The sequence below is a fragment of the Pelodiscus sinensis genome, chromosome 3 (assembly GCF_052426305.1).
Source record: "Pelodiscus sinensis isolate ZL-2025 chromosome 3, ASM5242630v1, whole genome shotgun sequence".
Taxonomy (NCBI): domain Eukaryota; kingdom Metazoa; phylum Chordata; order Testudines; family Trionychidae; genus Pelodiscus; species Pelodiscus sinensis.
The window spans coordinates 187,143,742-187,169,109 of record NC_143054.1 but is presented as its reverse complement, the minus strand read 5'-3'; the positions used below and the strand labels follow the sequence as shown (position 1 = coordinate 187,169,109).

General features: G+C 40.7%; 2 protein-coding genes across 8 annotated transcripts in view; one reads left to right on the top strand and one right to left on the bottom strand.

The window, feature by feature from the left end:
• The window catches only part of UGP2 (UDP-glucose pyrophosphorylase 2), a 38,614-nt gene extending 29,936 nt beyond the window's left edge, over positions 1 to 8,678 (top strand). For all 5 annotated transcript variants that reach the window (XM_075925592.2, XM_075925591.2, XM_006114075.5 and 2 more), the window contains 6 exons: positions 2,771 to 2,904; positions 3,453 to 3,750; positions 5,061 to 5,258; positions 5,465 to 5,707; positions 6,342 to 6,446; positions 7,748 to 8,678. In XM_075925592.2, coding sequence (XP_075781707.1) covers positions 2,771 to 2,904; positions 3,453 to 3,750; positions 5,061 to 5,258; positions 5,465 to 5,707; positions 6,342 to 6,446; positions 7,748 to 7,855 — 1,086 coding nt within the window. In that variant the 3' untranslated portion in view covers positions 7,856 to 8,678. The remainder of the gene's footprint in view (positions 1 to 2,770; positions 2,905 to 3,452; positions 3,751 to 5,060; positions 5,259 to 5,464; positions 5,708 to 6,341; positions 6,447 to 7,747) is intronic.
• Positions 8,664 to 25,368, bottom strand: part of VPS54 (VPS54 subunit of GARP complex) — an 82,273-nt gene continuing 65,568 nt past the window's right edge. For 2 of the 3 annotated variants that reach the window (XM_075925590.2, XM_075925589.2), the window contains exons 17-24: positions 24,418 to 24,481; positions 21,251 to 21,356; positions 15,899 to 15,986; positions 14,939 to 15,060; positions 14,746 to 14,826; positions 13,622 to 13,729; positions 12,732 to 12,826; positions 8,664 to 9,830 (exon numbers count right to left, since the gene is read on the bottom strand). In XM_075925590.2, the coding sequence (XP_075781705.1) occupies positions 9,725 to 9,830; positions 12,732 to 12,826; positions 13,622 to 13,729; positions 14,746 to 14,826; positions 14,939 to 15,060; positions 15,899 to 15,986; positions 21,251 to 21,356; positions 24,418 to 24,481 (770 nt within the window). In that variant the 3' untranslated portion in view covers positions 8,664 to 9,724. Of the gene's footprint in view, positions 9,831 to 12,731; positions 12,827 to 13,621; positions 13,730 to 14,745; positions 14,827 to 14,938; positions 15,061 to 15,898; positions 15,987 to 21,250; positions 21,357 to 24,417; positions 24,482 to 25,368 lie in introns of those variants that run through there. The other variant, XR_012903028.2, reaches the window with a different exon arrangement.

Genomic DNA, 25,368 nt, shown 5'->3' with positions numbered 1-25,368 from the left:
CTGAAATCAGACCCAGTTTTGTTCTCTGTGTCACTAGAGCTTGGGAGTGCTGTAAGTTGTTGTTGTTTCACATGGCCTGGATTGTAAAACCACTTAGTACTGATGCGCACTTCTGCTCTCACTATGGATGAATAAGTACAAGTTGAACCTCTCTAGTCTTGCACACTTGGGACTTGACTGGTGCCGAACCAGAGAATTTGCCAGAGCACAGGAGGTCAGTGTTGTTTAGCAGCATTACCAACACTTCCACTGCTTACTGGGCTCTTAGAAGGTATTTAAGAGTAAATGAGAGTTAAATAACAGCATAGAACACTGAGAGCCAGGACTGGTGGCTGTAAACAAACTTTATGGGACCATGGGAAACTTGGCCACACATGTAAGTGGCCATCTGGCTAAGTAAAATCATGCTGGAGCATGAATATTGCCAGACCAGAGAGTGCTAGACTAGAGAGATTCATCCTGTAGCAGCATTACCAGAGATGGAAGGGAATCCTATATGGTCCTTGGATAGTGACTATGATACAGTAAAACTCCGATGGTCCGGCATCTGATGGTCCGGCACCATCAGGAACCCGGAAGTGCTCTGGACAGCCGGACCATTGGAGCTGCTCTGCCCCCAGCTTCCTCGATTCAGCCGCTGCTAAAACTGACCAGCAGCTGAATCGGGGAAAGCCGGGGGCAGAGCAACTGGAGTGCTGCCGGGTAGGTCCCATAGCGCTGCCCCTCGGGGCTGCAGGACCCAACCTGGCAGCACCCCAGCTGTCCCCGATTTAGCCGCTGCTGAAACTGACCAGCGGCTGACTCCAGGAAGCCCGAGGCAGAGCTGCTCTGCCCTGGGCTTCCTGGAATCAGCCCGTGATCAGTTTCAGCAGCAGCTGACTTGGGTACACCTGGGACAGAGCAGCTGGGGTGCTGCTGGGTTGGTCTTGCAGTGCCAAGGGTTGGCGCTACCAGACCAACCCGGCAGCACTCCAGCTGCTCTGTCCCAGGCGTCTGGATTCAGCTGCTGTTGAAACTGACCAGAGGCTGACTCCAGGAAGCTGGGGGCAAAGCAGCTGTGCCTCGGGCTTCCTGGAGTCAGCCACTGGTCAGTATCAGCAGCGGCTGACTTGGGGACACCTGGGGCAGAGCTGCTGGGGTGCTGCCGGGTTGGTCCAGTAGCGTTGTTCTTGGCCTTCGCTGCTTCAGGCTTTCTCCTGGCTTAGGAATCTCTAGAACCAGCTTAAAACCTCACCTACCTCGCTCACTCTTGGTTCTCCTCTTGCTATTGCCCTACATTCTCTCTTTTTATGAAGACCAATCCCCTTCCCACCTTGCTTTTATCATATTATGTCTAATTACAGCTAGGGATATTAAAGGTTAACCGGGTAACTGATTAACTGGTAAGCATATTACCAGCATGCTTATTGGCTAACCAGTTAACTGGAGCTACCTTCTCCCTCCATCCCCAAAGTGGCCCAGCTGGCAGGGCTGTGATGGATGGCAGAGCTGGAGCAGCCCCCACCACCTGCATTGCAGCTGTGATGAGGCTGGGGCAGCCTCTCCTGCCTGCCGCTGGGGGTTAACCAGTTAAACAGATCGTTAGGTTTAACTCTTCCAGTTGGCTTTTACATCCCTAATTACAGCTTCATGTGCTAGTTCAGGGGTAGGCAGGAGAGCCTCCACATGATTTGGGCTGCAGCCACCCTGCTGCTCCTGTGCCCAGGTCAATTGAGACTTAGGGATGGGGGAGCGCAGTCTCCTCCCCCCACCAAGGGTGCGTGGCACCAGTGAGAACCACCAACGGATAAAAACAGCTGGCAGTTCTCTCTAGGAAGCGGGGAGCAAAGACTTCACGCACTCCCCCAAGCCAATCAGGGTCTGTGTAGGGGAGCAAGGGAAATGTCCTGGCCCCACCCCTTCCACTCAAGGACCTGCCCCTACCAGGGTGGCCTGGGGTGACTCCATAAATGTGTGAAGTGGCCCTCTCTTCAAAAATTATTGCCCACCCCTGTGCTAGCTAGTGGTATAATTGGACTTGGTCTCTTGTTAACTCATAATTAACCAATGGGAGGATCATATATCCAGTCTCACCATTTTTCAACTGTTAATTCCTCTAAGCAATGGCATGGCACCTACCTGCTCTGTGTTCATGTCATCATTTAGCCAAAAAGGGGGAAAAACACTTTCAAAGGAGTTGTGGGTAAGAGATTGCAGTCCATTTATAAAGAATCCTAAATATGGATTTAATTTGTCCTGTGGCACCTTATAAACTAACTGAAGTATTGGAGTATAAGCTTTCGTGGGCAAAGACCCACTTCGTCAGATGCATGCGAAATATGGAGTGGATTGTAAAAGCTGTTTTGAATTTCAGAGATACATACAATCAGAAAATTGTTTGTCCTGTGTAAGTTTTTTATTGGGATAAATTTGGAGCCAAGACCCCCTTCAACCGAAATATTTTGTGGCACATATTGTTTGCATTATCCTATTTGATGCACTTTTCAGTTAGAACTGAAGAGTTAAGAAAAGAATTGTTGCATTAGCTCTGAATAATTTGTGTGTGTGTGTGTGTGTGTGAGTGTGCACATTAAATTTAGACCTTCATAAATGGTTTTGTAACTGTAAAGATTGTCTTTAACTATTAATTCATCTAGATCTCTAAGGGATTTTTTATAACCATTGTTTGACAGGCTACAAATAGAACCTAAACATTTCATTGTTTAGGTGGCAGAAATAAAACCCCGGTAACTCTTGGCTGAATGTGATTTTTTTTTTTTTCCCTCTCCAGCATTTAAACAAAACCTACAACACAGATGTTCCTCTTGTTTTAATGAACTCCTTTAACACTGATGAAGACACAAAGAAAATCTTACAGAAGTACAGCCACAGTCGTGTGAAAATATATACTTTTAATCAAAGCAGGTATCAGAATTGTTGTCTTCTGCTTAGGATAAAAGAAACACGTTTTTCCTTGTGCATATTAAAATATTTTTAAGAATTTCCAGACAATCAAATATTATTGAATATTAATAGTGATTGTCATGTTCTACCTCTTTAAATGGGCAGCCTTAGAAACTGAAAAAAGTAAGAAGGCCCAAGAACAGCCAGCTAAAATTAATGACTGAAAATAAAGGTGTGGAAGAAATTTCAGTTTCAAGAACAGACTTGCAGTGGAATGCAAAAATCTGGGGTTTGAATTCTGAACTGTCTGGCTGTGAAACCACAGGGCTGGAACTGTTGGAAGCAGGTTGGGAGGGTTCTATAGTGACTTGGAGGCTGACCACCAACTAAGTTTGCCCTGAGCTAGTCAAAGGAGATTCTGGGGGGTTTAAATGAATTCTTAGGTTCCAATGACTGCACAGAATATGTTCTCAACCCTTATGAAATAAGAAACTTGTGTGTTCGTCTACTGCATTAAAGCCTGTATCAGTATTTAACATGAATGGGGTCTGATAATGATTGTTTTGCAGGTATCCGAGAATTAATAAAGAGTCTCTACTGCCAATAGCCAAGGATGTATCTTATTCAGGAGAGAATACTGAAGCGTGGTACCCCCCAGGTCATGGCGATATCTACTCCAGTTTCTATAACTCTGGTCTGCTTGATACTCTTATAGGAGAGGGGAAAGAGTACATTTTTGTATCCAATATAGATAACTTGGGAGCAACAGTGGATCTTTACATTCTTAACCATCTTATGAATCCACCGAATGGAAAACGCTGTGAATTTGTCATGGAGGTCACAAATAAAACCAGGGCAGATGTTAAGGTAAAACATTTATTTATTCAAGTTGATTAATCCATGCACAATCTTAGTAAAATTTTAGCTTTTTCTTTTGTGTAAGTGGTTTCAACCCTGAATATTTTTAAGGCGCTTACACCTCAACCCAACAGTTAGCTGTAAATCTAACTTGAAAAGGATGTAAAATCAGCAGGTTTTATGACATAATCTTGTTGCTTGGAATGCAATATAGCATGCTGCTTTGGTCAGTCATATGCAAATATTAATCTATTTATCTCCTAAACTTGAACTACTAGCTAGTCAGCCTGTTGTATATGGGTTCTCAACCTTGAGGGGGTCTTACTATATGGGAAAGGAAGGATGTCAACATCTAAGAGAAATCTTAAAATGGGAGAAGCTGAGAAGCACCATGCTACAGTAGTAGCATCTCTGCTAGTTCAGAACAGTTTACCCTACTAATGTATTTTTAAAATGCAATGTATCATGCTCTACAGCTTAAATTTCTGACAGACTTGACCCAACATTCTGCCCTGACCAGTTTCAGGGGGTCTCTGATCCATTTTTGGCCAAAATGTAAACCAAAACAAGTACATGTTTTGTACATGCTGTAAGCATTTTTACCATGCAGTGATTTGTGCCATCAGCCACTTGCAAAAGGTCTTATCCAATGTTCTTTAACCATTAAAAATATTGCTCCATTCATTTGATATTGTAAAGAATCTGATTCAACCTATAAAAGGAAGTAAATGTAATGCAAGGGTGAAGCTTCATGGGAAAACAGGTAACTGAAACCGTAGTAAGTGCCCTACAAGCTACAGTAAATAGCGTGATGGAGTATCTTCTTTCATCCATAACTTTTGAATTTCCTTTAGATGCTAACATGTAACCTTACAGAATTCTCCATTGCTTAGTGATCCATCCCAAGTTAGGGCTGACTTTTAAATTGACTTTTTGTGAGTGCCTGGATAATTTAGACATCTGTCATTTAGGTGCTTTTGAAAAACTCATCTATTGTTCAGCACAACAGTGGATAACAGCTATTAAAATGCTTTATTAAAAAGTTCTTGGTGTTCTCCAGTATCAATATCTGGAATAAACAATGCTACTGTTCCAGTGAGTTTCTACCATACATTAAACAAGTTTTAAGTAAGATTAAGTATTAGGTGTTGGAAGTGTTTTTACTTGTCACATTCCAACTGCACTTCACTTTATAATGTGTTTTAATTAAGATGATATATACTGCATATTGAATAAAAAAAGTCTTTGCAACAGTAGGTAGAATTATATAGCATGCTGTTAAATTTATAATCATACTTAGGTCTGTTCTGCCTTTGCAGGGTGGTACACTCACGCAATATGAAAACAAACTCAGGCTGGTAGAAATAGCTCAGGTTCCAAAAGCACATGTTGATGAATTCAAATCTGTGTCAAAATTCAAAATATTCAATACAAACAACTTGTGGATTTCTATGTCTGCAATTAAACGACTGCAAGAGCAAAACACTATTGATATGGAGATCATTGTTAATCCAAAGGTAAGCTCATGGTAGGACTTCAGCAGGGGAAAAAAGCAGAGACTGTGTTGAGCTGTTTCTGCAACTTCATCTTTTGTCTCTTGAATGTCTTTAGTCTTCTTAACTATCCCCTTTTAAAACAATATTAGTGCTTTTGAATTTTGAAAGCACCGATGATGAAGAAACATTTCTGTTGGTCATGTTAATGCTACAACTTTCTCTTTCAGACTTTGGATGGAGGTTTAAATGTTATTCAGCTAGAAACTGCAGTTGGTGCTGCTGTTAAAAGTTTTGAGAATTCTTTGGGGATAAATGTACCGCGTAGTCGTTTTCTGCCTGTCAAGACCACATCGGATCTCTTGCTTGTGATGTCCAACCTGTATAGCCTTAATGCTGGATCCTTAACAATGAGTGAGAAACGTGAATTTCCAACTGTGCCTCTGGTTAAACTGGGAAGTTCTTTCACCAAGGTAAACCTCTTTCTTTCTTTTCTCAAGGAAAGACTGTAAAGACTGATGCCCTGCATACGTTAACATACCAGTAAGAAGAGACTAGATTCAAGGACAGTTACTTTAGTGACACTCAACTGTGCAAATTATGATGGCTTCCTTGACTCATGAAATAATAGCTGCATTCATGCCGGCAAACATCTGAAAATTAATAGCATTATAATAGCTATCTTACACTCCCTTTTGTTGCTTGGGAATAGTAAAGATGAATAGCTTTTGTCCAGTCTTAGTTCAGGTTTTCTTTAAACTGCCTAATTTCTAGAAAGCATGTAGTACTGTTACTTTGTCAATAAATTAGTTTCCCATAATTTATTTTGAAATTAACTCTCACACTATCATGGGGATAGTTGGCAACCTAGAGTTCTGTCTGACATAGATTCAACAGATTTTGGAACTAGTTACCTAGAATAGAGGTGTAGGAGCTTTTCATTCACAAAAGAAATGGAAGGATTGTTAAGCCTGCTGCATTTTACACTTTGTTTAGCTTTATTCTCATTCTCTCTCAACCTGTTTTAATATTCTATTATTAAACCTTTAGTTTTGGGGGGAAATGCATCCGCAAATACATCCTGTAAACTTGCTGGGTTTTTTAAAGGTTCAAGATTACCTCAGGAGGTTTGAAAGTATACCAGATATGCTCGAACTGGATCATCTCACGGTTTCAGGTGATGTTACGTTTGGCAAGAACGTTGCCTTGAAGGTGTGTATGTGAATAAGGTTGATTTGCATAAAATTCAGTTTTATCTATGACACTATACAAGAGTTGAGCCTATCTACATGTACGCACACGGAGTTTTGTGATAAAATTATCTCAAGGAAAACTGGCCTGTCATAGCCATTCATATTTTGAGTTGGACCAGTGATTGCATAGACTAATGCATTAAGGTGTCATGGTATTAATGTATGTAGCACTTAGCTGCTTAGTTTGCAAGACATTTGAATCTGCTCCTCCTTACTCTAATTTGAGTATCACAACATTTCTGAGGTAGGAGTACTATAAAACTTCCATTTTACAGATGGAATAGAGGCACAAAGTCTTAACCTAAGAGCACATAGGAAGCATGGCAGAGATGACCTGGATCTCCCAAGTCTCATATTAGTGCTGTAACGGCTGGACTGGTTCCTCTCTCCTCTAGTCATAATACGGTTCTCAATTTGTGTCTGATTTCATACCTGGAGCTTTGGGGGGGGGGAAAAAAACCCACAGCTGACTGTTTCTACCTAATTCTAATCATGAGGGCTGTGTCTAGACTGGCAAGTTTTTCTGCAAAAGCAGCTGCATTTGAGGAAAAACTTGCCAGCTGTCTACACTGGCTGCTTGAATTTCCGCAAGAACACTGATGATCTCATGTAAGAAATCAGTGCTTCTTGTGGAAACACTATGCTGCTCCCATTCAGGCAAAAGTCCTTTTGTGCAAAAGCCAGTGTAGACAGCTCAGATTTGTTTTGCGCAAAAACGCCCCCGATCGCGAAAATGGTGATCAGGGCTTTTTTGCGCAAAAGCGCAACTAGATTGGCCCAGGATGCTTTTGCAGAAAAGCATCTGTGCCAATCTAGACTCTCTTTTCTGCAAATGCTTTTAACGGAAAACTTTAACATTAAAAGCATGCCAGTCTAGACGTAGCCAACGTGTTTGGCATCTTAAGAGAGACTTTTGTTATCTGAGGTGTCAGTTCAGCATGCTTTCTTGAGTGGCTCTAGGGATGAGCAAATGTACTGCTTAATCCCTGTCACACCACAAAGTAGCAGGGATGACTCAGTTACTCACAAGAATCAGATGCTTTGAAAAAGGATAACTCTGCCCAAAATAGCACTTAAATGGGAGTGAAATTCTATTCACCAAAGAAGTTGCATAGTTAGTAAAACCTTTGCACTATCTCCTGTTAAATCTGTTAGGCATAATTAAAAAACCTGTTTGTACTGAGTTTACATTAGAAGTCTTATTTTCTTACATATGCTTATGGCTATAGTTCCAGTGTGTGCTTTTTTCTTAAATCTTAGGGAACAGTTATCATCATTGCAAATCATGGTGACCGAATTGACATCCCACCTGGAGCTGTATTAGAGAACAAAATTGTATCTGGCAATCTTAGGATCCTGGACCACTGAGTCAAACAACCTTATGATGGAAGAACCTGTAGGCATTAAAATGAGTGGTGCACAAGACCTATGCTTTGTCACTTCACTGTACCCTGCAGTATTAATTTAAATAGTTTTCTGTGCTTCCCTGTAACTAAATACAGTGCAAAAGGATGTGCAGAAGTAATGCTTTGGTCTTTTAAAGGATTAATTCTGTAACTGTTAATATAACCTTAAAGTGCAATACTGTTTGTCTTGAGACAAGATGGACAGAGCTATAAGAAGAGGTTTGCCTCTGACAGTAGTTTTGAATTGCTTAACTGCAAAAATAAAGCTGTGAAGCAACAGATGGCTAGCTACTTCATGTAATTTTTTTTATGAAGTGTAAATGACAGGTATAAAATTAAATGTTTCACTACTGCTATTAAGTGAAATAAATTGTATGATTTGTGAACACAAACAGAATTTAACTAAGTCACTTTGCCACCATAAAAGTTAAGAATACATTTGTGATATGACAGTATAGTTTAACACATGCTGAGAAGATTTGTCATTATGATCTTGTGTTCAAACTGGTATGAACTGTTCTAAATTTATCCAGAGAATATAATTAAAAATGCATCTTGGTGTAATTATTCTGTGGCATCCTTAATCTGCCCTCCTTTGCAGTAAAATGGGGGGACGAATCACATATTGAACTGTACTTATGTTCATATTGTTCACTGGTGGTGGTCTCACATCAGTTCCCCTGTCCTTCTGATCATTCTATCGTATTTACCTGTAAGCAGCTTATTTTATGTTTAGTATACGACTGATCTGTATCATTAAAACAAGTTGGTCTTTAAAAATCAAATGATTATAGCTTTATTTTGATTGACAATGATATGCTAACAGATAGGGCGCGCACACATACTGTAGACCATTGTATGTAATCATTACAAGGTTAGGCACTCAGACTGTGTTTTAGGTAAAATGTTGTGGAGGTGAAATACACAGGCACTTTTACTTGGTTCTAGCAGCTTTCAGACTTAAAAGGTAGTGTCTTTGTTAAATAAGCCTAAACTAGTTTCTGCCATCACCTCTATCTCCTACAGTAGCTAGAACAAGGGCTACAGTAGCCTAACATTTCTAATTACTTTTTATCCCACTCATGTATTCATTCAATTAGCTTTTTAAAAAAACTGTGGGAGACAGAGCAATCTTGCAAATAAGTACTCCATAATTGGCAGAGACAAATCATTAGTTTGGTAACAGTTTGAAGTATTATCAACACTAATGATTTTAAAATCTACCAGTAGATAATGGCTTTAGTAAACACTCTGGTCACTTAAGTTGTATGTTCTGGTAGCAGTACAGCACCTAGCTGAAAGAAATACCCTGAAACATCTGCTCACTAATAAATCTGAATCCTACATGCAAGCAATTGAGCCATTTATTTTTTATAAAGATGTAAAAAAATAAATTTTAGAACAGTAGTTTCATAGAGAAAAACATTTTCTACATAATTCAACTGCAAGGTTTTATATTATACCATCATTAAATAAGGTGGGACACCACATGAATTTCATTGCACTAAAGGAAATGCAAAGCATCTTTTTAATATAAAGATATACAGAGCATTCTAGACAACTACAGCTGTGTTACAGCTATGTGTTTGTTTGGATTTGGTCCAAAGAAACCTGAGTCTGTTTCCAGAGAGAATGGAAAAAAAAAAAAACATTGCACGAACAGCTGATCACTTGTTTCTTGCTGAAGGACACTCAAAAGGTCACACTCAATCTAGTTTTCCCAAATATCAATAGCATCCTCTCATGGATTCTGCTCAAAAGTATTCACCTCAAGCTTCTTGAAAACAAGACTTTTGGTGGTCAGAAGCAACTGACTAATTACAGTAAGATATCACCTCTTTTGGTCCCAGATTTCAGTCATGTTTAGGTCCAGACTTTTAAGGCCTCTCAAACCTTGAAGGTTTCCAGTGTAAAAAGCTACATCTGCTGTAACCAATCTGTAATGGAAAGTAAACAGAATTGTTAATTCAGATACTGAAGTGCTAGTTGAACAGAATAAAATTTGAGCACATCAGCTCAAACAAACTACCTCAGGGGTCTTGAGCTAGGTTGAAGTAACTAAAGCCTCTCCATTATGTAAATCTGGTTAATATTTGGCTAGGTCACAGGAGTAATGTTTATACTACTTATCAGTAATGTCAGTATTACTGGTATTTCTGTCTAGGTAGATTTCAGATTTCCTTTTCTATTCAGCTAGCGCTAGGACCAGCTCACTCCTTTCAGGCCTCTTGAATAAGGTCCTAGAAATCTTGATTTATGGTAAGGTGCAATAAAAATCACTGGATTGCAGTCAGAGGAATTTGATTATAATAAAGAAAAACTCTGAAGAACAAATGAGCGAAGCATATCAACAAAGCATAACATGCTGAACATTTGACTAAAAAACATTTAGCATAATTCCTCAAAAGCAGCTATTGAAGCTTGTTGGGGTGAGGTGCACTGTAGTCCTGGGATAGGCTGGAAACTGGATAAGATAAGAATAAATAGTTAAAATTAACAGTGGGATGCCCCAATATTCAATGTACTTAGAAAAACCTATAGATAAAAATTAGTGCAGTTAAGACTGTGGAGAAGAGGATGAAGGCTCTTGAAGACTTATCAAAGCTAGATGAATGGGGCCAAGCACCTGGGCAGGTGAAAGTCAAGTGAGCACTAATGAACCTACTCCTACACATTTTTCAGTTCCAAGGTAAATCTAGCCACATAGAATGAGATGTTGGCATCTGGGTGAGTAGTAAGAGATAGTCAGTGAAACATTTTGGTTCAGTGAATTTCTAACTCTGTAATAGATTTGACAAAACCTTCACCAGAACACAGGCAGGTTTCTGTTTTTGTAAGCTAGAGTTCTGGTTGGTAGTGTTCCCACTCCATGGGTGGCAGCCCTCTTGGGAGCCCTGCCTACAGCTATTCACTAATCAGTAGCCGTAAAATTAATAGGAATTTAAGTTTCATACTTAGCTTGGTCTCCACTAGGACCTTATTCAAAAAATACCCCTTCAAACTTATAAGTGGTGCATCCTTTATTTTGAAATAACACACCATGGAATTTGAACACTATACTCCTGCTTTTCACAAGTAGTAATGCTAATTTCAAAATAACACTCCAGTGCTGCTATTTAATTCAAACTTAGTGGCCTCCCACAGCACCCCAAAGTGCTTCCTGGAGCAATAAGTCCAAGTTAGCACGTCCACACTAATGGAACCTGCCTCGGACTAATTTTGATGCTTCCCCGTAGCAAGGGCACACTAGTTTGAATTTGTTAAATTGGGCATTCTTAAGTTGATTTTATTAATGTCAGAATAAATTTCTAGTGTACACATGGCTTTAGTTTTAGGGATACTATATTCTGGTGTTTCTGAAACACAATCTTCAGGGACTGCTGGAAGGCTGGAAAATTTTGGTAAATTTGCTTTCATTCTAAATTGGAACAAAAGCAAATTTTAAAAATACCAAAATTCCAAAAGAGCTAAAATCCTTAGTTTTGGCCTGCTCTAGTGAGCAGTAGCAATAATCAACCACAGTTTTAAGGTGTATAAAGCATGAGAAAAAATGCCAGTCAATAAATGTATTGGTACACCCTCATATGGAATACAATTAAGTATGGCCTCTTGAAGAGCAATAGCCAAAAATGAAAAGGGTTGGGTGCCTAGCATGGAAATAATTTCAGTCTCTTCCTATGGGACTGTTTCATTTATGGAAAGGAGATGAATAAATGGAAATGTGACAGTGGTGTACAATGAATGGACTGGAGAAGATGAACAGCACTCCTATTAACATTAAACAATAATAAGAGTACATTAAATGAAATCAGAAAGAAACCAAATTTTAAAAAATGATCTAATGAAATATTTTCCACACATGGAATTCACTTCAACTCTGTATCATTGAAACCAAGGAATTACATGTTTAATGAACTGAGGATGCTTTTGTTATCCATATAGACCAGATAAAAACAGAGGAGAAATAAACCCTCATGTTCCAGAAGGAAACTTCTAAGAGGAGTTAGGGACAAACTGCCACTATAGATAGATTATTCAATAATTATCCATTAGGAGGAGTTTTTCTTGCATCTTCCTGTGAAGTATTTACTGCAGGCCACTGTCAGATGAGAGACACTGCAGCAGAACTATCACTGATCTAATCATGTATGTAGTTCCTCTTAATATATTTGCTGGAGGAAAAAAAGCAGTATATAAGACTTGTTGGCATAGAAGAAAGATGCTCTAATAGAGATTCCCCTTTTAAAACATTTTCTGTAGTGGAACTCTCTATACTTAGATAAACCACTGATTCTTCATAAAATTTAGTACCTTCCATCCATACCATCTGAATTAATTCATGTTTCCAAAGTGCTCTAAACGTTACATGACTTGTGAAATAACATGTCCAAGGTTTCTCAAATCTGTGACAGTACAAGGAATAATACCAAGATTTCCTGCCTTCCAATTCTTTTCTTTACTTGCCTAACAATGTTCCCTCTCCCACCCCTATTTTCTCTCAAAGCAGTGCCTTCTTCACACTGCACCTTTTAGCAGAATGGGGCTCCAACTACATCATGCATTCTCAATTAGGGATGTCAAATCCAATTTAATCAGTTAACCAGATAAACATTATGTTTAACCGTTAATGCTTAAACAGGAGTGGGTTAGAGTTCTGGCCCAGCCGGGACGCTGGTTAACTAACCTATAAGTATCACCCAGTAGCTGTAATGCTTACCAGTTAACTATTCACATCCCTATTCTCAATAAAGCTTATAGTGACATTTTGATTAGAATTAGAGAACTAAGCATTATTGCTTTTTGTGGAAATAGGTATTAAAAGAAGTGTCCATACGTACCCATTCTGAGGTCCTCCATCATTGACTACATTTAAGTGGGCCAGTTGCCTCTTCAAATGAAGTTTGTAGCTTGCATTAATTCTTAAAAACAACATCTAGAAGAAACCATAAAACTCAATAACCTTTTTAAAATAGCATCAGAATATAAACTCCAGGGTAAGGACCTGCCTTCTCTATCTGGGAGGCACCTGTAGGTTTTATAAAATGTCTTTCTTGTACTGTAACCATTTAAACCCTTACATAAAACAAAAGGGTAAGTTATTATCTATGGGTTTTTTAGCACAATTCTTATGAGCATAAGAGGGAGACTGCAATCCAATGCATTAGGGGACAGAATGGTCCTTCCTGGTTATCTATAAAAGCACGGACTGTAATCCAATATTGTAACGAGCACACCTAGAAAAGCTTGGGTCTCATAACAGATTTAGTGCCATAAATAATCCAGTGCTGTAGTTAAGTTTTAATTGTATAACAACCACATAGACTGGTTGCTCTAGTGTTGATTTCTGTAACAATTCTGGGAGATTTTCACATGACTGCACACAACAGCCAAGTTATTGTGTAGAACTTCACCACTAACTCCTGGCAAGGATATCAACATCTAGCTATTCAGCACAAGGTTGATGCCAAAGGGAAGTAAGCCATATTAGTTTTGCCCTGGGGAGCAAGAGCTGAGCAAATATTTCAAAAAGAAGCTCTCCCCCACCGAATTCTGCCCTCCCCCAAAATGTTCAATTCAAATGTATTTGAAATCCCAGTTGTTCACAACACAACTATATTCACTAGATTTTTTTTTGTCTATGGAATGCAGAAGTGTCCCAAGTACTGGTAGTAGCATGTGTTTTTGATGGAAGTGTTACCAGGGTTACAAAACAACTTAAAATGCTTACCTGCGTTTGCTCCTCAGGAAGCAGGTCACAGATCGCTTCATGCATCTTTGCCATTTGCTTACAAATATTCCTAAAGCAGGCTGATGGAACAGGAGCTTTCACCTCATACTAGTAATAAAGACAAGAGGGGTCACTCATTTTCTAACCGCTTAAGAAAATGGTTAAAAGGAAAATGTTCCTAGCTGCCTCCTGCGCTGCTACGTCTTCAGATATAATTTACTGAAAGCAGTTATTGATCCATGGGCAGCCTACATTATAGAATCATTGGCATGTTACGTTTTATAATCAAACGGTACAATTCAAATCAAATAAGGACCGAAGCAGCATTCTCCCACCTAAACTTGATTAGTTTTCATTACTGCTGCTTGTTCATTATTTTTTTGATTTACATTACAGCTACCAGTTATATTCTAAGGAGACAATGATTAACAAGACAGCCCACAGCCCATTGGGGTTTCACCTGCAGCCCCGTCCTGCCTGTTCAGCCTCCCCCATGCATCTCTTACGCACTGGAGCTCCACACTTACCTGCTACTCCCTTTCTCCCCCAGAATTTTTGGAGTGCGCAAATTACCTGATTGATGCTTCATCCCCGCTCCTTCCCCTGCCTCCCAGAGCTTGGAACACTGTGAACAGCTGATTTGTGGCATTCCAGCTCTGGAGGGAGGGGGAAGAACGGGAACAGAGCGTGAATCAGGAGATTCACGGATCCTCCAAAAGTGCTGGGATAGAGGGGGGAGGAGCAGAATGTGCAGGGCTCCTTTGCCCTGGTGCACAAGAGGCATGAAAGAAGAGGGTAGCCAGGGCAGCTGTGGACTGCAGGTGAAACCTCAGTGGGCCACCTGTAGCTCAAGAGCTGCAGATTGCCCACCACTGATTTACTGCATCAAACGAGATTCAAGATGTGAATTGCTTATTGTATAAAGGTTAATAATATACATTCATTGACTCTCAAAGTATATCATTTTAAATACAGCATACAGTTCTGGATTTATAGAAGTATAGAGACGTTTAAATGATGCCTAGATAGGAAATTTTAGACTCTGAAACATCTACTCTAAAATTCTAAACATAATGACACATTCAAGTGCAAGGTAGACTATAAATATCTTCATAAATCATTACCTTGGATAACAGTTTGTCAAATAAGCTATCCATTATAGCTACAAGCTTCGCTGAAATTTCGGCTATGTGGTCATGATAATCCTGTAGTGGAAAAACAGGGTTTTATTTACCATCTAATGGCATTCGGATGCTTCGCAGCACAATTAAGAAAGTGAATGTATCAAATTTAATTAGAAGACGCACAAAGAATTACCTTAGTAATGTGGTCAAAATGCCTGAGCATGCTAAATTGTTTAGGCTGCAGTCGAGCTTCAAAATGAGCCCTGATAATAGGAATGTAGTGTACAATTAGCTGCAGGCAGCGTGAAGCGAGAGCTGTAAACCCAGAAGTCAGAGAAGGAAACAAAACAGTTTAATTATTATACAAGCATAGTCATTTGTACAGCCTGCACTTTCTCTAAAACAGAACACAAATCCAACACTCAAAAATAAGCCAGAAAATGAAACAGAAGTGAAAATTTAGGAAGTAATTTAGTGAAAATAAAAACATCTGACATTACTACAATCATGACAATGATCCAAAGCACTGTACATTGAGGGTACCAAATCACACAGTCCTTAATTCATTGATTGTAATGAGATTTAGCTAAATAAAGACTCTCTCTAGGAAATGGAGTTAGACAAATAAACTCTTTCGCTAGTGAAATGCAATGCAATCACCTTTGGAGTTGAATTTGGCAACTGTTTGACAGAGAACAGCAACATGTAGGAACAGCTTAGGACAGGAACAGAGTGTACTATATCCAACTGAAATACAGGGGCTGATTCAAGATAGGCAGGATGCTGTTACTTATAAAAATGGTAATACTGTGTATTCCAAATTTCAAACTCCAAATAGCAAACTACTCCATCTGTGACAGAGTCAGAATTTCAGAAGCAACTCCATCTTCCAAAGTCACTCATTTTGACTGAAGACCATGTTTGGCTAATAGATTTATTTCTTCTACTTCCAAGTAACAGATCTGACACATGCTTCAGTGCACTTCTTGAAAATCACAATTCATAGACTCTTACACTAATTTTATTGTGCATCAGTTACCTCTTGCTATTTTTTCACATCTTTTCCAGAGCACTGCAACTTGGAGATGACTTTTCCTAAATATTAGTGTTTTATTAGACTAAGTAATGAAATTTGAAAAGTAGAAATTCATACCTAAATTTTTTGTAGTTATTGTTTTCAAACCAACAACTTGCAATGCACCTGCTCCAAGAACTAGCTGGCAGCTTCTGGAGTTGAAATACTATCAGAGAGAGAAAAAAGTAAGCGTTGAAGATCTATACGTTACACAGAACAAGTATGGAGATGACAGGGACCTTAGAAATCTCTTAGATAAAAGTGAGTGAGGTTTTAATCACTGATTTACAGATGGCTGGGCTTAGTACTGATACTACCCAGATTTCTTGTTCTAGGAGAGCTCTTTCTAATGCTTCCTCTTGTGTTTACTCAGAATCTTACACAGGGCTTTCTTGGGACCTGATCTAGAGGCCACTGACATCATTAGGAATCATTCCGCTGACTTCAATGGGTTTTGAATCAGGCTTGTGGTGTTTTTTGACTCAGTTCATGCCAGTGATGGCTCTCCGGACTGGATTTCTGGGACAGCAATGGAAATAGGAGCTATTAAGAATGGACAATTACAGGTTGAACCTCTCTGGTCTGGGACTCTATGGTCCTGCAACACTGCTGAACCAAAAAGCCCCAGTGGCTAGGAGCAGGGGCCGGTTGGGAGTCCAGGGGTGGAGGGACTGATGGCCAGGAGCCCTGCTGAAGAGCTGAGAGTAGAACCAGAGCCCAGCCAGAAACAGAGCTGGTCCCACAGCGAGGGGGTTTGCAGCCTGGAGTTGGAACCTGGCCAGAGGACCACGAGTGGATCTGGAACCCAGCTCAGGTACCAGATATGGAGCTGGTCTAGTGGCTGGGGGCAGGGAGCCTGGCCAGGGTTTTACAGGGGAGCCAGCAGCAGAGTCAGTGGCTGCTAGGGGAGCCTGAGCTGGGAGGCTGGTGGCCCTTGGGAAGAGCCCAGAGGCCAGCAATAGAGGAGCCAGAATCGACCATCCCTGGTCTATCATGCTCCCTTGTTTGGGACTGTTCAGGTCCAGAGGTGTTAGACCAAGGAGTCCAACCTGTATTTCCTAATTATTTCATGTCCAGGACTGACCTCTCCCTCCGTCTGAGGTATTTGGCTTGTGCCTCTCTTCCTAAAAATACTGTAGGCAGCTCTGAGTTGTTGAAATGGGCTGGGATATGGCTACGGTACTTCCAATCCTCACTTCAGAAGAATGCATGGAAACAGCAAATTCTTACCAGAAGACTAAATACTTACTTCTAACCAGGGGCCTTCAGAGGAGATAAATCATACAATGCCACTGAACCTGGCTAGATGGGGCAGACTGCAGGAAAAGTTACCCCTATGGAAATCATCAAGCAACCCATTTTCTGATTTACATTCTAACCTGTCGCTCATCTTGCCTCCCCAGCCAAACCTGGCGTATTTTGGACATAAAGAGCAGAACTGAGAGAGGAACCCTAGACACTGAGACCCTAGAAATGTAAGTTCTCCTAAGAAAGTCACAAATGGGGAAAAAGATTCTTCGTGCAGCTACTTGAAATTAGCTACCCATTGCAGGACTGCAATGGACAAGGCATGAGCCCCTGGACCACAGTCTGTGCTGCCAGAGGCAGAGGATGTGGAGTAGGGATGGAACATCACCAAGCCCTAGGGCCTCTTGAACAAATCTAGACTGTCTTCACCTACCTATAGAATCAAAGGACTGGACCTTGAGAGGTCATCAAGTCCAGTCCCATGCACTCATGGCAAGACCAAGCACCATCTAGACCAGGGATGGGCAGTCATTTTTGACGAGGGGCCACTCCAAGGTTTTGGAAAGTGGGCTGCACTCTTCCATGATATTAATGGAGGAGATGCGAGGTCTGGGCTGGAGGTTGGGTGCAGAAGGGAGCTTGGGGTAAAGGGACTGGGGTGCAGGAGGGAGAATGGGGTCTTGGAGGGAGTTTGGGTGAAGAAGGCAGTTGTAACGTAGGGCAGGGGACTGGAGTGCAGGGGTTTGGGATGTGACCTAGGCTAAGAGGGGATTGTGATCTGGGGCAGGAGACTGGGGTGTCAGATCTGGGAGGGAGTATGGGTGTAAGAGGGGGACAGCGGGTTTGGCTATGTTGAATGTGGGGGAGGGAAGAAAGTTGGGGCACGAAAGGGCTTGGGTGCCAGAAGCAAGCTGTGGCCAAGAGTCAAACTAGCCAGCCTGCCTGCAGAGCTTAAAACATTTCCCAGCCAGCCTGCCTGCCTGCCTGGCCAATGTGCTTTATTGAATAACTGAGCCAAGGAGAGGGGGCATGGTTCTTCTTGGCTGCCTGTTATTCCAACGAGCAACTCCCATTGGCTGGTTTCTGGCCAGAAACTGGTCAATGGGATTGTGCTGGGGGTGGGGCGGCTCCTGAAACTCTCACCCTCCTCCAGTTTTAAAACAGAAATGGAGCCCTGCAGCCGCATTTCTGCATGGGGCTCCCTGCTACGTCCGCAGGCCAGATCTGGTGGCTTGGTGGGCTGGATCTGGCCTGCTGGCCATATTTTTCCCAGGCCTGATCTAGACCTGTCTAATCTGTTCTTAAAAAGCTCCAGTGATGGAGATTCTACAACCTAACTAGGCAATTTAGTCCAGTGCTTAACCATCCTGACAGTTAGGGAGTTTTCCCTAATATCCAAACTAAACCTAAATTTAAGCCCGTTACCTCTTGTCCGATCATCTGAGGTTAAGGAGAATATTTTTTCTCCTTCCTCCTTGTAAAAACTTTTTCAACACTTGAAAGCTATGATCATGTCCCCTCTCAATCTTCTTTTCCTCCAGACAAAACAAACCCAGTTCTTTCAATACTCCCTCATAAGACATGTTTTGTAGACATTTAATCATTTGTTGCTCTTTTCTGGAGTTTTTTCCAATTTGTTCACATCTTTTCTGAAACGTGGTGCCCAGAACTGGACGCAATACTTTTGTGTGGCACAGGCACAGAAATGGAGGAACACAGAATCATAGTACACTAGAACTGGAAGGGACCTTGAGAGGTCATGAAGTTCAGTCCCCTGCCCTCACACCAGGACCAAGCACCATCTAGACCATCCCTGATAGATACATAGCTGCTCTGAGGGAATTTGGGCCCAGCCACTCCAGCTCGGCTGGACCCACCGCATCACCCGTAAGTGGCCTTCAGGGTAGCAAAACAGTGTGACAAGATGATCCAGTGGAGTAAATCTCAGTCTGACAGTTTATAGCCGAGAACTTCTGCATTCCTGTGCAGTGGAAGTGACTGTTTTTTCTTCTGTGGCTGTATTACCCGTGAAGTCTAGACTAGCGGAAACGGCACACTCCAAGCCTGACATCAGCGCACACATCTGCACGCTGGCTTCCTGTTCACTGTCAGGTGCAATTCAAGGTGTTGGTGGTCATTTCAAAAGTCCAAAATGGTTTGGGACCTGATTATCTGAGAATCACTTCCCACCCCGTATACCTGATAAGAATGGCTACCGGGGAAGCCTGCCTAGCTACCACAGAGACAGGAACTACAGAAATTAATAAACTGCATGAACTGTTTTGGCAATGAAAAAGAAATATATCAACAGGAACGCTTCATAATTTACCTATTCATGGAAAGTTTACAATATGACCGTGAATGATGACACTAAGGAAAAAGACCCTGTAAAAGGAGCATTGCCAGGAGGAATATTTAAGAGGTCTATACCCTCTATTTGGTAAACTTTCATTTCTATTAATCCTTTTTTCAATCCTAATTGTTTTACATGTGAAGGTAACTTTGATAGATTAGCCTCCTTCAATTGTTAGTGTAACAAACATCAGTTACCACTGCCTCACAGTTTCTTCTTTCGGTGACAACGCTTAAGGATGCATTCAAAAATTAGGAATGTATGCAACTAGTTGATAAGCAGGGGAGCCACAGTGGGTTTAGCTCCCACTGTGGCTACCCCGCTTATCAACTAGTTGATGGAAATGTCATCAACTAGTCGATTAATTGATTAAAATAAATTTAACATCCCTAGCAAGGATATGGGAAAATTAGTCTGTTTCATCACTCTCACCATTAGAAGAGCATATTAAGAAATATGGAAAATAGAAACCTGAAATTCCTCCCTTATAGCTAGACAGGCTTGGTGAGTTCTCTACTACTGGGTGCATTCATGGAAAAAATGACTCTGCTCAACAGAACCACTTGAAAAAAAAAAATGAGGTCACACACGAAACTATTGCATACTTCTACCGTTTAGCATATGCCAGTCCCTGATAGTAATAGGGGTACGTTCTCACTTTCAAAAATATATTTAGTCACTGCAGTAACTAGTGCCCTACATGATTTCTAGAGAGTCAAGGGATTTTGGTTTGTCCCCTCCCGCCAGGTTTTACAAATGTCTATTTTCAATCCTGTAACTTATAAGAAATACCTTGTAGATAAACTCAGCAATCAAAGCCCCAGACTGAATTAACTAGCATATTTTGGGTAAGACCACAGCAACGGCATTTTAAAGTTAACTTAAATTCATCTATTAACTCCTCTAGAAATAAATAGTTGATGAAAAGGTCACTGTTTTCTATTTAATTTCCCTTTTACAACAATGGTTTCAGCAGGTAATTATTTTTCATTTTTCTAACCCCAATAAGGGGACTTGAACAAATCAAGGAATTGGTTTCCTCCCTGCATACATACATTTCCAATGTCATTTTGGTTCACATTGCTATTTCCTAGTCACACTCATCTGCTTCACAACACCTTCCATCCAGCCTGAAGGGCATATGACTACCTGACTCCAAAAATCAAAGTCAAAACATCTCTTGAGCTGCCTACCACGAATCTCTAATGTGCCAGTGAACAAGGGGACAAGTAGCTTTCTTGCAGCTATTTCATATAATGTGTCTGCTCTGAACTGTATTTGGATAAATTCACAGGGTTACTCAACTACACCCTACCATGTGTGCCTGGTGAGTCTATAATTACAGCAAAGATCACAGTTAAGCTATTTTTCAATATTATTAGTAATCACTGACATTGAATCATACTTATCCATGGAGTATTAAATAGAGATGTGACAGACTAGTCAACAAATCACTTCCCTCCCTTCCCCCACTGCCTCTTTCTCACAGAGGCAGCAAGCGGGGCAGGAGGAGGGAGAGAAAAGGAGGATACTTCAAAGCGGCAGCACCGCACGGAGCCTGGGGTCAACTGCTCCGGCCGGCGCTGCTGCTTTGAATGCCACAGGGAGCCCATCGTCAAGCTCCTTGTGGCATTTCAAAGTGGCAACACCGCTTGGAGCCCACAGTGCTTTCACCTTTGAAGTGTTCAAAGGCGGAGACGCCCTACCAACTAATCGAACAGTCGATGCAAAAATGTCAATACGAACATCCTTAGTATTAAGAGACAGTAAGATGCATTCCCTGCCCTAAAGTCTTAATATCGTATGGGCAATAAATCTTACAGTCATACCTTCAATAAATCAGACAGACGAGTAAGCATATCAGTAGTAATAGAAGGGATGTTATCCACACACTGGCAGTATTCAAGTATTATTCTTATTAATAGCAACACTGTCCTGTAAGGAAAAAACAAATATATATAATTTCTGCTCATAAATCAAACTAACACCACAGGTTTGTGGACCACAAGGATAGCTTTAACATATTCTTTATATCCCCTTCCTTTCCATTTGTTGCATTCAGCTCTGTCAAGGTTGTATGCAGGTTCAAATCTAAACTTTTAAAAGAATAAATTATTTTTTAACATTTTCCCCTTAGAGATTACAGTTTTAAGTACCATTTTCCCCCTGAAAATCTCCTCACTCAAATTTAAAGATGGTAAAGTGGACTGACATGAAAGCAGATTTGTGCCTTTTTTGCAGCTTCTTCATGATGTATAAAGAAAGTTTCTGTCCTAAGAATGTTATTCATTCATCTTTGATTTTCACACAAGTAATCCAGGCTTGTCTATCCTGGAAGACCTGCTGGTGACTAAGGAAACAGTAAAATGACATCATCACAGGCACCTTGTGGCCAATTCTGGCCCGTTTCAGCATGAAGAGGTTATAAAGCGGCATAAGTGTCCATGGAAAAATTTCCCCACTGTAGGACAGGAATGATGATATAAGTGGGTCTTATAGGTCACGGAAAAAACAATAGGACTTAGGTTCCTAAATCATTTTTGAAGCATGAAACATAGATGCTTTTGAAGTTTTTCCCAGATTAAGGATGTTAAATTGCAGTTACCTAGCTAATCGTATAGATGATACAATTTGTATCGACTATACGATTAGCTGATAAGACTGCTTTGCAGAGCCGCAGTGAAGGTGTAGCTCCAGAAGCCACCCACGATGCAACTGTGCATTTGAAATGTAGGAAGAGCTTCCAGACTCTTACTACATTTAAAATGCAGAGGCACAGCAACCCAGACCAGCAGCCCCTGCCCACAGACAGCACTGGCCACCGCAAACAGGGGCTGCTTCGTGGCAACAGCCTCTGTCTGCCCCCCCATGCTCCCCGCTGGTACCCCTGTGGACAGGGGCAGCTTCGCAGCAACTTGCCGTATCCCACCCCCCCACTGCCTCTAATGACCCCAGAGACGGTGCTGGGGGTAACCAACTTTTAAGTTGGCTCTTCCCAGCACCAGCCTTGTTCCTCTCCTCTTGCTGCCGCAGGGCGCAGGGGCACAGCGGGGAAACGGCGCGAATGGGGACTGAAGCAGTCTCTGCTCGTGCCGGTTGCCACTGCAGTGTCTCAGCCCCAGGGCTCTTGTTACATTTCAAAAGCTGAAACTGCAGTGGGAACCGGTGAAGCGGAGACTATTTCAGTCCCTACTTGAACCATTTCCCCGCAGTACCCCTGCCAACCCCCCCGTGGAGATGGTGCTGGGGGGAACTAGGTCTCTCAGATAAAGGCAATAAGGTGAGAGGAAGTGACTAGTCAAGTGATTATTCGACTATCTGATAAGTTTATGCTTATCGGATAGTCGACTAGTCACGTACATGTCTACCCCAGATTAGTAAAATAACTGGAATCCTAAAAGAATGTGTAAAAAAAATTGTATAAAATACTTATTTGGTGCAAGAATGCTCGTTTCTGGAGTCTGTAAAGTTATTTCATAGAAATAAATATTGTAGGAATGGAGTGATCTATTTACGCATCAGTAGGAAAATATAAAACTTCATTCTTAAAATACTGTTTAATCCTTGCCAATTTTGAGCAACTGCTACAAAAAAATCTGTAGCACTGACAATGATGGGCATTGAAGAGGCTGTAATGAATGCACAGTCTGTAAGAGACTGAGCAGCTTTATACTCGGGGCACAAAGTACTCAGAGATGCTGAGTGCATGTAATTCCAACCAACTTTAACGGGAGTTGCAAGTACCTGGCATTTGTCAGCATCAGACTTCACTGATAAAGAGCATATGCAATCTTTTCAAATATAGAGAAGGCAAGAAAATGCAATCTATGCCATCCATGTCAGGCTAGTATTCCAAACAAGCATCCTGGCATTGCAAAGCAAAAATCTTCTTTCCACACAGCAGGGTACAAAAAGATGTACATACATCCAAAGCAGGTATCTGAGTGATATCTGTAGACCATCTGATTTGGGGTTTATTTTTTGTTACATTTATATATTTTTTAAAATTTAGGTGAACTAGCACAATAAAAATATCTGTGAAAACTGTAGACTAAGAATGTTCTAATTAATATTGAAGTTGATGATTTTTTTCAAGGAGCTAAAAAACCCCCCACCTATTTCTCCCTCAATTGATCAGACACGGATTATCAAATGCAATTTCATCACATGGTACATCAGGGAGCTAACTTTTAAAGGTTATTTCTATACCACTAAAAGAGCTCAACATGCTCTTTCACGGGTGTGGTGGTGACAGCTTAAGGCATATCATCATCATCCCACAAAAGATTACAGCTGGTTGCAGAGAAAGTTTATGTTCGAACAAGGTAGAGAAGGAACTGGACCAACTTTTGTTGGTGGAAAGTAGAAGCTTTCAAGCTACACGTGGTCCTTTCTCTCTCTCAGGATTTGAAAGCACAAAATATCTTTACACAATGACTTTGTGGGAGAAAACATTTTATAAACATGCAAACATATTTTAACAACTTTTTTGTTTTTAAATAAAATTTCTGGATTATTTTAAGAAACATCAGTAAATCACATGTACCCAATAACAAAGCACCAAAGATATATTGACGTACTTGCTATATGATCCTTTTTTGCTTTTAATGGGAATTTTACTAAGCTTAGGGTAATCATTATTCACCATTAATTTACATATTCTTGTCCACATATGGGAACAAAGATATCTTGGTATTATTTAGAAACACTATTTGGACAAAGACCAAAAATACTAGCCTGTATGCATCTTCATGTAAGAATTACAAGTAAAAAGATAAATAAACTTCAACTTGTTGTTTTAAACTGAAATAGCATATTTAAAAGATACAAAATTTGCAATGTTACACAACTGCTCCAGAACTAAAAAGAAACATACTTGGCAAAGGAGAAGGTCTGTGTCTATTCAGACATTGCTAAAGTTGTTAGTATTCAATACATTTCTACTCAAACCACAAGCCAACTAACCCATCATTAAAGAAAAGAAAGTGCATCTTACCCAACCACAGCATACTTTTGTCCTTCAACAATAAGGAAGTCAGTTGGCTTTCTTTCTTCAGCAGCTAGGATATTTTTAAAACAGAAAAGTGAGGTGAGTTGAACGAAAAATTAGTGCAGAAAACTGTAATCTTGAAAAACAAACTAGTCTCTTGCTGAGGTCTGAAAAATAATCACTCTCCAGGATAAAAAGGCAAAACATAGAAATCTTCAATAGCCATCCCTATTTTAGCTCCAAATCTATTTCTTCAAGCTGAGTAATGCAAGTACTCACTGACACTGCTTTTATGCTAAATTTGACATCTCCACATCCGTATCTTGTGTCAGTACATGGTAGATCAATGCTGCAGTGATCAATCCATCAGTGGTCATTTATCACATCTAAATCGACCTCCGAGCGCTCTTCCATTGACCCCAGTAGCCAACCAGGATGGGAAGAGTAGCCAGAGTCAATGGGAGAGTAGCCCCTGCCAACCTGACCACATGGAAGATACAGCGGTAAGCACGCTGATTTTAGCTATCTTATTCATGTAGCTGATGTTACATAGATTAGATCAGTGTATTAGAAACTAGACCTTATTGTGGGGAGCTAAAATGACCTCTCTCAAAAGCAGTGGTTTCCCAACCTTATATTGGTGAATCAACCCTTGAACGCATTGGTTCCTGCATGTCCTTGTTTCTACTGTGTCTCTTTATGCCTTCCCCCAATGAGGTTATGTACTTGCGCCCTTCTCTTGTTCTTCTTTGTCTCTGGACATTTTTTTTCATCTTCTGTCTTTATTTTCTGTCTTAGATATTTATATGGGCTCTGTCACTATGGTCTCTATGTACCTCATAATCTTTAATGTGTTTATCCTCACAAGACCCCTGAGGAGGGAAGCACTATTCTTTTACAGATGGGAAGATGAAAGTACAAAGAGATTAGGTGACTAGCCCAGGGTCACACAAGTCT